Source organism: Lonchura striata, chromosome 35 (genome assembly GCF_050655825.1).
Source record: "Lonchura striata isolate lonStrDom1 chromosome 35, ASM5065582v1, whole genome shotgun sequence".
Lineage (NCBI taxonomy): Eukaryota > Metazoa > Chordata > Aves > Passeriformes > Estrildidae > Lonchura > Lonchura striata.
This window is the reverse complement of record NC_140737.1, coordinates 5800143-5811296: the sequence shown is the minus strand read 5'-3', so window position 1 is coordinate 5811296 and position 11154 is coordinate 5800143. Positions and strand designations below refer to the sequence as shown.

Genomic DNA, 11154 nt, shown 5'->3' with positions numbered 1-11154 from the left:
TACTCTTTAGTTATTGTTAATACAATTTTATTTATAACCATTTAAAATTTTGAAACCACTTTCCCTTTCTTCTAATCCTATCTCACAGCAGGAAATGAGTAAGTATATTCTAATGAGTGCACTGTTAATTAGCCAACACTGAACCCACCACACTCATTGAAGCATTGGCCGAGAAATCTCAAAATGGTGAACCAAAACCACTACAGAAACTTCCTGACAAACTGCACGAGAGCAGAGAGAAATTGAGGCAGAGCCATGGTTTGTCAGGACTTGCTTGATCCTAATGAGCCCCGTCGTGCATTTGGAGCTGAGCCCTGGAACCTCAGAGCCTGAGAGGAGATTGCACAAACCTGTCCAGGAGTCCAAGTCAGAGGAAAACCCCAAAGTGGTTGGAATCTAAAGCATTAATGGGAACCACAAAGGTCCATCTATACCACAGGCTCTTCATGGAGTCCTTGGAGGAGAGAACTGGAGGCCAGGATGGCACAAAAACCTCTCAGAGACTGAAAATGGCACAAAGAACTCTCAATGTGGAAAGGAAAATCCAAAGTACCTTAGAAAAGTTAAGAATCTCAAAGTATTCATGAGCCCAACTGAGTGCCTGTACAAAGCTCTCAAGGGACTCATTAAAGAAAATAATTGGGGCCATGATTGCACAAACCTCTCACAGAGTCTGTAGCAAAAGGGAAACACCAAGTACCTTAAAACAACTGAAGTACCTTGAAGCATTAATGAGCGCCTATGAGTGTTGTTCCTGACAAAGCCTCTCCAGGGACTAATTACAGCAGATAATTGGAGGCCAGGATTGCAGAAACCTCTCAGAGACTGCAAGGCAAAAGCAAAAGCCAAAGTCCTTTGAAAAACCTGCAGTCCCTGGGAGCATGAAGGAGCCCCCAGGGCCATTCCTGACCAAGGCTCCCCAGGGACTCCTTCCAGCAGATCTTTGACCCCACTGGGATGTGGGCATGGGGGGTTGCTGAGGGCAGGACCAGGGGCTGACAGTGCCCAGCCTGGCTGGGGCTGTGCCAGGAGGCCCCAGGGCCTCAGGACAAGGTGTCTCCTCACAGCCCTTGGTGGCACAGACCCTGCTGTGCCCCAGGGCACCAAGACTTGGCTTCTCTTTGTCCCCACCTGCCATCAGTGCCTCCAGTTCTCTGCTCTGCCTGGGGCCTGGGGACACTTTCTCAGTCGTGTCCCTCAGTGGGACCCATTAAAAGTCCAAGAAACTTTGGAGTTGGATTCTGACTTGGAGTTCTGGAGAGGTTTCTGCAGCTCCCTCCCAGGGCCTGATGTTCAGGGCCTGAGCACAAAGCCCCAGAGGGTCATTAAAGTCCTTGTGCTGTGTCTGTGCTGCTGAGCTGGGCTGGGCTCCTGGCACAGAGGGTGATGCTGGTAAGCAAGCAGAACTTCAAAAGCACATTTCTCTTGCTGAGCAGCTCTTTCCCCAGCCCAGCAGGGCTGGGGCACTGCCTGCAGCCAGCCCGGGCACAGCACAGAGGCACAGAGAGCTTCAATCAGTCAGGGCTGGGAAGGGGCTGAGAAGTGCCTGGGGCAGAATCACTGCCAGCCCTTGGCACAGGAACCTCTGGCTGCAGGACAATGCAGCTGCAGCTCCTGCAGTGAACTCCTAAAGCTGGAATATCCCAATGCCCACAGACCCTGTGAGTACAACTCTGAGTATTTCTGTTGCAGGGGAGGTGAAATGCTCATGAAGCTCTGTCATGCTGAGGGGTTCTGATCAGTCATAGAATATTTCAAATAGAAGGATTTTTAGAAAATTGTGGAAATTTCCTAAGACTTGGTATTCAGTTTCCTGGTATTGGAAAGTGGCAGGCAAGGGGGATAAATATTTAGGGATGAGTATGAGTCTTGAAAAGTGTCTGAAATATCTGAACTGTTAATTTAAATGATCAGTAGGTTCACAGGAGATCCCTAATATGCTTGTAGCCACTCTGCCCATGGACAGCACCAGCATGACCTTTGCTGGAGCCATCAGGCTCAGTCTGAGCTGTCCTTTCTCCAAGCTGCACACAGATTGTGCCCCCAGCCAGTGCCCTGCAAACAGGCAGGGTTCTGTCAGGCCAAGGAGAGTGCACAGAGATTTGGGGTCTGGGAGTGCTGGCAGGGAGAGATCAGGCACAGGGAAACACCTGCAGGAGGAAAATCTCCAGGAAGCAGAGAGAAGATCAGGGAAGGAGAGAAAACAAAACCCAGAAATGCTGTGGCAGGGAGAGTTTAGAGATGTCCAGAGGATCCCCTCCAGTGCAGCCCCTCCCTCTGAACAAGCCCCCTCCCTCCTGTGCCCCAGCCAAGCCTCTGCCCTCAGGGCCGGGGCTCCAAGGCGTGCAGCCCCTCCTGTGCAGGCAGAGCTGCAGCAGAGCCGTGGGGCAGCTCTGCAGCCCCGGGCCCAGTTCCCTCTGCAGAGCACAGGGCTGGGAGCAGCTGCCTGGCACTGGGGGCTCTGGCAGGGGCACAGCTGGCTCAGGGTGACACAGCTGTCCCCAGTGCCCGGCTCTGGGCAATGCTGGCAGTGCAGCCAGGGAAGGAGCTGCACCTCCCTTCATCCAGTGCCATCAGAGGGACACTTGGAAGTCTCCCTGAGATTTCAGTCCAAGCTGGGAGCTTCAATCCAGGGTGCAAACATGTCGTAGAGTATCTCTGAGTTATAAGATGGAAGGGGAAATGCAGAGGTCTTGTGACTCTGAAAATGCTGCTGGGTTGGTGAAATGAGCAACGTGAGTTCTTGGCTACAAATGTGGAGCTGGGCTGTCGTGGACTCATCTGCTCTCAGCAGTACCCGGTGATATTTTAGGGGAAGCATGGGAAGAAGATAACCCTCCCGATGAGAGAGGTTAAACCCCAGAGAAATCTGAACAAGTCAGACCAACAGACCATCTCCCCTTCGTCTCCACTGATAACTTTGTGTCACAGAACTTGCTCTGTTCTCCTTGGGGGAAATAGGAATGCAGAGATTTTGATATCCAGAAATACTGGGAAAAATACTGTGGAGCTTATAAAGAAAACCCCAGAACTCTTAAACACAAAAGTGTGTCAAAATGTGCTCCAGAGGAGGGTGAATGTGAAATGTCTTTGATTTTAGTTAGAGATAACTCCTCTAACTCTTCACTGTCCTTTCTCCATGAACAGGTGTCCACGTGCAGCCACAGCAAATGTCCAACAGCAGCTCCATCAGCCACTTCCTCCTGCTGGCACTGGCAGACACGCGGCAGCTGCAGCTCCTGCACTTCTGCCTCTTCCTGGGCATCTCCCTGGCTGCCCTCCTGGGCAACGGCCTCATCATCAGCGCCGTAGCCTGCGGCCACCACCTGCACACGCCCATGTTCTTCTTCCTGCTCAACCTGGCCCTCAGCGACCTGGGCTCCATCTGCACCACTGTCCCCAAAGCCCTGCACAATTCCCTCTGGGACACCAGGAACATCTCCTACACAGGATGTGCTGCTCAGCTCTTTTTCTTTCTGTTCTTCGTCTCAACAGAGTTTTCCCTCCTGACCATCATGTGCTACGACCGCTACGTGTCCATCTGCAAACCCCTGCACTACGGGACCCTCCTGGGCAGCAGAGCTTGTGCCCACATGGCAGCAGCTGCCTGGGCCAGTGCCTTTCTCAATGCTCTCATGCACACAGCCAATACATTTTCCCTGCCCCTGTGCCATGGCAATGTCCTGGGCCAGTTCTTCTGTGAAATCCCACAGATCCTCAAGCTCTCCTGCTCCAAATCCTACCTCAGAGAACATTGGGTTCTTGTGGTTACTGGTAGTTTATCATTGTGTTGTTTTGTGTTCATTGTTTTCTCCTATGTGCAGATCTTCAGGGCTGTGCTGAGGATCCCCTGTGAGCAGGGACGGCACAAAGCCTTTTCCACCTGCCTCCCTCACCTGGCCGTGGTCTCTCTGTTTGTCAGCACTGGCATATTTGCTCACCTGAAGCCCCCCTCAAAGTCCTCCCCATCCCTGGATCTGGCCCTGTCAGTTCTGTACTCGGTGGTGCCTCCAGCCCTGAACCCCCTCATCTACAGCCTGAGGAACCAGGAGCTCAAGGCTGCAGTGTGGAAACTGATGACTGGATGCTTTCAGGAACATTAAACTGCTGGCCAATTTCTACAAAACAATTGTAAAAAAAATAATCTGTGATACTTTCTGTTGGTTCGGTTCTGAACTGTTTTTAGTTTGTTTTGGTTTTTTCATATTGTCCACAATAAATATCATTGTTTGTGCTATTTCTCATTTTTGGTGGTTCTAAATGTACTAAATGATGTCCCGGCAAATTTTTCTGCAGAGATGTCCTTTTGTTGTCTTCTCTGGAGCTGCAGCAGCAATGTCTGTGTGCAGAGCTGGGGCAGATCAGGGCTGGCACAGCAGCTGTGCCCAGGAGCAGCAGCACTTGGTGCTGCCAGTGCTGCTCCCGTGGCCCTGCCCCGCTGCCCTGGTGGCCCTGGTGTTGCTGCAGGGCCTGAGTGCTCTCGGGGCCGGGCACAGTCCTGGGGGTGGCAGTGCCGGGGCTGCAGCAGGGACAGGCCATGGGCACTGCTGGGGCAGCGCTGACGCCTCAGGCCAGGGCCTGGGGGCTCCAGGCTCCTTGCCCAGGCTCTCTCAAGAACACGGCCAGGCCAATACTCAGCACAGAAAACCCCCGTGAGCAGCCCCAGGTGGCTGGTGCTGTGGGGACATGAACCTGAGGCAGCACAAATGCCATCAGCCCCTGGGTCCAGGAAGGGCTGGGGGACACCAGGGAAACCACTCAGGTTTGTCCTGGTCTCTGCAGTCAGCCAGAAAGTTTGTTCCCATCACCTGGGAGTTTTCTGTCCCACTGCAGACGCTGCTGCTCAGAGCCAGGGCTGCCTGGCAGCCACCCCCAAACTGCCCTGAGCATTTCCTTGCTTTCACCTTTGCTTTCTTTCCTCTTTCTGATACAATTTCTTCCTGTTGCCCACCCCTGTCCCCTCCCCTGCAAACAGTCCATCTGTGTTTTTCCCTTTCCTCTCTGGCCCCACTCCCCATTGCAGTTCCTGACTTGGCACCATGGGAACGTCCCTTGGGGAGCAGGATCATCCCACAAGTGCTGCAGGAATTGTCTGCAGGCTCCTGCAGTGCCTGGTGCTGCTCCCTTGCCAGAGGCACCCCAGGCCAGGTGGGCACATCTGGGCTGCTGTGTCTGGCTGTGGGGCTCCCTGTTCTGGGCAGTGAGGAGGAGCTGCAGAGGCTCTGCAGGACTGACAGGATGGGCTTTGGGGCTGTGAGGAGAAGCTGAGGGACCTGGGCTGCTGGAGCTTCTGAAGAGGAGGCCCAGGGCTCCTCCTGGAAATGTACCTAGGGTGGTTTCAGAGAATCCCAGCATCAGCAAGGTTGGAGAAGACCTAGGAGATCATCAAGTTCAAGCTATGCCCTGACACTGCCTTGTCTCCTCTGAGCCTCCTCTTCTCCCAGATAACAACCCCAGCTCACTCAGCTGCTTCTCACAGGACTTTCTCTCCAGACACCTCCCTAGGCTTGTTGCCCTTTTCTGGACATGCTCCAGCCCCTCCATGTCCTTCCTAAATTGGGGGTCTCAGAACTGGACACAGCACTTGAGGTGCTGCCCAACCAGTGCTGAGCTCAGGGGAAGAATCACTGCCCTGCTCCTGCTGGCCACACTATTCCTGATCCAGGCCAGGAGCCATTGGCCTTCTTGGCCACCTGGGCACACTGCTGGCTCATGTCCAGCCTGCTGTCCATCAGTCCCTGCAGGTCCCTTTCTGCCTGGCTGCTCTCCAGCCCCTCTGTCCCCAGCCTGTAGCACTGCAGGGGTTGTTGTGGCCAAAGTGCAGGACCCGGCACTTGGACTTGTTAAACCTCACCTTGTTGGATTTGGGCCCTGGATCCAGCCTGTGCAGGGCCCTGTGCAGAGCCCTCCTACCCTCCAGCAGACCAACACTCCCAGACAACTTGGTGTCACCAGGGTTCCATGAGGCCCCAGAGTGTCCCAATGGTCTCCATGATTCCATGAGGCCTCCCAGTGTCACAATGTCCTTTTGGTTCCATGGGACCCCTTGGTGTCACAAAGTCCCTTGGATCCTTGCACCCTGCAGTGTCACAATGTCACCGTGGTCCCCCAAGGCCCTGCAGTGTCACAGTGGATCCTTGATTCCATGAGGTCTGGCAGGGCAGCAATGCTCTCCTTGGTCCCACAGTGTCACAATGGCCTCTTGGTCCCAAGGGCCACCACGGTGTCCAACGTGTTTCCTTCATTCCACAAGTCCCTGAGGTGCAGCACTGGCCCCTTGGTTCCATGGGGCCCTGCAGTGTCACCATGGCCCCATCATGACACGAGGTCCTGCTCTGTCACAAAGCTCTGCATGGTTCCACAAGGCCCTGCAGGGTCACAGTGGCCTCTTGGTTCCATGCAGCCTCAGAGTGCCACAAGGAATTCCTTGGTGCTGCGGTGTCAAAATGAAGCCCTGGTGACACAAGATCCTTCAGTGTCACGAGGAACCCTTGGTTCCATGGAGCACCATAGAATAACAGTATTTCCCTCCATTCTCAGAGTCCTTGATTCCTGTGGGTCACAGAAATGCCTCAGAATATTGTGGGGAGGGAGTGGGGACAAAGTGTTATTGATTGTCAGACATGAAGAGTCTTGATTTTCATATTTGTTCAGACTGCATTAGAAGGTGCTGGGGGTCAGTATCAATTGGACATTGCTGATCTCCATCTATAAACAGGGAAAGAACACTGGATAAAACAGTTCTCTCTCCATTGTTTTCAATATAGTATATTCACTTTGAATACACTTCTAAAATCTCTCATTAAACACAGAAGTATTGAAAACGTAATATATTCCCAGCAGCTTTTTTTCTTTTTTGTGCATTTTGAGCAAATATTTATGAGCTTTTCTCACTGAATTCCTGAACTGAAGAGCTCAAGAAAGAAGAAGCCTCTGGAGTAGGAAAATTCATCAGCAACATCCAAGGGGCTGAGGATCCATCCCCACCAGAGCAGCAATGAGCAGAAATGGGCACAGCTGTGTGGCTGCCCCAGCTCTGGGATGGGCCCTGGGCCTGGAGCAGGAGCAGCTCTGGAGGGCCCCAGGGCCGGGGCTCTTGTGCTGGCCTGGGCAGATGGGATGGCAGCAGGGGCTGCAGAGCTCTCAGCACCTCAGGCAGAGGGGAGCAGGGCAGCCAGGGAGCTCCTTTGGCCTTGGCCAAGCCCCTTCCCCCATGGTGGGGCTGAGTCCTGGCTGAGCTGCAGCTGCTGCTGTGCCCTTGGCAGGGGCTGAGGCCGTGGGGCAGTGCCCAGAGCAGCCTGGGCTGAGCAGAGCTGTGGGGCCAGAGCCGGCTGGGCTGTGCTGGGGAGAGGCCCTTGGTGCTGCCCAGAGCTCAGGGCAGCTGGCAGAGCTGGCAGGGAGCTGGGCTGGGCTGGGAGAGCCTGGCACAGGAACCATCAGTGTCCATGGCTGTGCTGGAGACCAAGGCTGGAGCAGGGAAATGCAGGGCTGCTGTGCCATGGGGAGGGCATGGAATTCCAGCACACACCTCAGCTCTCTGGTGATCCCAGCACCGTGCTGGGCCCTGTTCCAGACTGGAGCAGAGCAGATGTTGATGGCACAGGAGCCCTGCGGGGCTGGCAGGGACCTGCAGCTTGCAAGGTGCTCTGCTCTCCCTCAGCTCCTCTCTGAGAGATCCAATCCCAGCTCAGCACCTCAGGGCACAAGTGGCACTACCTGTTCATGGGCACACAGCTGATGTCTGCCTGCAAAGGGACACAGGTATTAATACTTGTACATTTCTTGTTATACAAGGACATTTTTATTGTCTGGGTCAGTTCACTACTTTTAAAAAATATCAAAGTTTTCCCCACCAGTAACAGGAATTTCCTGGAGGTGTACTGTTGGGGAAAGAGAAGCAATACTGATCTTCCCATCTTCTTGAATCACCAGTATTCTCTTTGTAACATCTCCCCCTTTCTTCAGGGGTTTCCAGTTCTCCTGTTGAAATGGTCATGTCTTAGGGCATCTCTTCACCAGACCAGCTGGTTCTATGTCCTAACTGTTGCCCCCAGATTTCTTCCTCTAGGTGCTCTTTGGTCATTCAAGGGCCTCTCAAGTGACTCGATTCATGCTTTGAACAACACGGAATGACCCTATCTTTCTGAACTTCGAATAAATATGAATGATATCTTATTGTGTTTATATCCATCACAGAATTACCATTTCCTATGTCTTTGTCTAAAACTGTTCCTGTACAGAAATCCCCTGTGGATGAGGGACATGTCAGATGCTGCTGGGCATCACAGAGAGCTGAGGGAAGAGCTGAAATGGTTATTAAACTGATCAAATGTTTAACTTTTGTTCGTTGGCAAGAAACCTTTCTGTGCCTCTGAGTGTCACCATCCCTGAGCCCAAAGGACACAAACCTGATGAGTTGTGGTTCCCACTGCAGGGGCTGCACTTGGACCTTGGCTCTGCACAGGAGAGCTCTTCATCTACTTTCCCTCTTTTCCTCCCTCTGGCCATGGAGGCAGCTCCTGACTTCAGCCTGTGACTCGTGTGTGCAAAGAGCAAATCTGGGCAGAATTGGGGCAGGGAAGGTTTTGGGGGACCTTGGGATCTGTGCTGGGCACAGAAGGTGTTTTCCACTGCTCTGAGACTGTCTGCTGTGCACAGTCGATTTAATAGCCAGCAGAGGAATGACTTTTGCATTGGATGGAGCTGTGCCTTCCCCAGGCTTTGTTGGCTGGCAATAAATGAACATCCCTCTGTGTCTCAGGCAGCTCCTTCTCCAAGGAAAGCAGGTGGGAGTTGGAGCCAAGGAGCTGAAACCTGCAGGTGCAGCCTGGGCTGGAGGGAGCTCAGATTTGCACAAGGCTGCTCTGAGTGCCAGGGCTGGGATGGGGGAAATGGTGGGGTGAGGGTAGGGACAGAGTCTGATGGATTGTCAGCCATAAAGGGTCTTTATTTTCATATCTATTCAAACTGGATGAGGAGGTACTTGGATTCAGTGTCAATTGGAGATTGCACATATCAATGTATTAACTAAAAAATCAAAATGGGACCTAAAAAATGGTTCCTCACTCCCTGTGTAAATAAAATTCATTCATTTCAATTACACTAATGGAATCTGCCTAACCAACCACAAAGGATTTGAAAACATAAATCAAATTATTCCCAGAGGCTTGGCTTGTTAAGGTGTTCTGAATGTTAATGAGCCCTGGCGCACTGAATTCCTGAACTGAAGAGCTGAAGGCTGAAGAAGCCTCTGGAGCAGTAAAATTCAGCAGCAGCCTCCAAGTTGCTGAGGATGTCAGCAGCCCCCACTGAGGCCATCCCTGCCCAGAGGCCCTGGGGGAATGGGCAGACAAGGAGAGCATCCCTGGGGCTGGGGCAGCAGAACTCAGAGGCACCAGCGGCTCCAGCTGGGAAATGGAGTGTGGGATGGGGCTGTGAAAGCCCTGCCTGGGCTGTGCCAAGCAGGACACACAAGCCCTGACCCCCATCCACTAAAAAACTCTCTCAAGGTGACATTCAAAAGGAATGAAAATTATTTCTGTCCTCTGAGTTGGATGGACTGGAGCAATACTATCAAGAGATACTCAGGAGCTCTAAACAACAAAACAGCCTTTACTGGGAAATTTAGAAAAATCAGATAAACTTTGGCAAATGTTTTAATATGGCATTCAATCAACAAAAAACACTTCTCAAGGCATTAACTTGGCCCATTCAACTTCACAAACTCTAAGTCTGTTCAATTTTAAGATAATCAAAATTTGCAAGAGGACAGAAACAGAAGAAGTAGACACAGAAAGAGAGAAAAATAATACTTAGAGAAGCACACACAGAGCTACCAACCACTGGATTCCAGCAATGTTCAGCTGGAAATTCCAAGAGGAGGAAGGGTCAAGATGTGTGCTTGCCTTGTGGTCAGCCTTAAATACCCCTTGGTCCTCCTGGGCCCTTCCCCCAGGTGGGACTTGGGGTCATTTGGTCACTCAGGAGCTGGGCTGGGGCTCCAGAGGTGGCTGTGCAGCATTGCCTGTGCTGTGCCAGGGACTGGCAGACACTGCTGGGCTGGGATAGAGGCTCTGGGGGGATTGGGGTTCCAGGGCAGGGCAGTGCTGGGGTTCCAGGGCAGGGCAAGGCTGGACCTGCCCCTTCCTCCCCCACACTGAAATGTTTCCAGCCAGCAATCTCCTCCAGTCTGTCACAACAGTCAATATTGGTGGTGAAATCCCAATATGGCCATTGACACCTGCAGGAGAAGGACAGTTCTTTTCTATAGGAAGGAAAGCCCCGAGCCCCAGTGAGAAGAGACCCTGCAGGTGCCAAGCTGTCAGGCAGCCCCTGGAGGTCAAACCAGCCAGACCTGTTCCATGTTCCCTTGGTTCTTTGGGACCCCACAGTGTCCCAGTGGTCTCTGTGGTTCCCAGGTCCCACAATGTCAAGTGACTCCTCTGTTCCATGAGGCCCAAAATGTCACGATGGACCTTTGGACCCTGGGGGTTTGTGGTGTCACAATGGTCTCCTTTGGCTCCACAGGGTCACAATGGAACACTGATGACACGAGGCCCTGCAGTGTCACGCTGGACCTTTGGTTCCCTGCAGCCCTGCAGTGCCACAAAGGCCTCTTGGTTTCACGAGGCCCCACAGTGTCACAATGGTTCTCTTGGTTCTGTGGGGACCTCCAGGGTCACAATGGTCTCACTGGTGCTGTGAGGCCTCACAGTGTCACAATGCTTTGCTTATTCCGTGGGGCCTCATAGTATCCCAATGGTCTCCATGATTCCATGGTGCCCCACAGTGTCACAATGGCCCCTTGGTTCCATGAAGCTGTGAAGTCTCTTAATGGTGTCTCCATGATTCCATGTGGCCTTCCAATGTCACAATGGACCTTTGGCTCCCTGGGGTCTCACCATGTCACAACTGTCCCTTGGTCCCATGACACCCCAAAGTGTCATAAGGGTCTCCACGGTTCCATGAGGCCCCACGGTGTCACAATGGTCCCTTGGTCCCACAGGCCCCACAGTGTCACAATGGCCCCTTGGTTCCATGGTGCCCCACAGTGTCACAATGGTCCCTTGGTTCCATGGTTCCTGGTCTGGTGCATTCCCCCCTCCCCTTCTCAGGCCGCCCTGCCAGCTGAGAAATGCTCGCTGGCCTCGGCCT

At 52.9% G+C, this 11154-nt stretch overlaps 1 protein-coding gene across 1 annotated transcript; it reads left to right on the top strand.

Moving 5' to 3' along the window:
* Nucleotides 1-3170: 3170 nt before the first annotated feature.
* Nucleotides 3171-4392, top strand: LOC146764310 (olfactory receptor 14J1-like). Its single transcript, XM_085565233.1, has one exon. It carries the CDS (start codon nt 3171-3173, stop codon nt 4101-4103), a length of 933 nt encoding a protein of 310 aa, XP_085421359.1. The 3' UTR covers nt 4104-4392.
* Nucleotides 4393-11154: the final 6762 nt, after the last annotated feature.

Bases quoted from the DNA above. Each gene is read 5' to 3' on its own strand.
- LOC146764310 (XM_085565233.1), top strand. From the start codon at position 3,171: ATGTCCAACAGCAGCTCCATCAGCCACTTCCTCCTGCTGGCACTGGCA.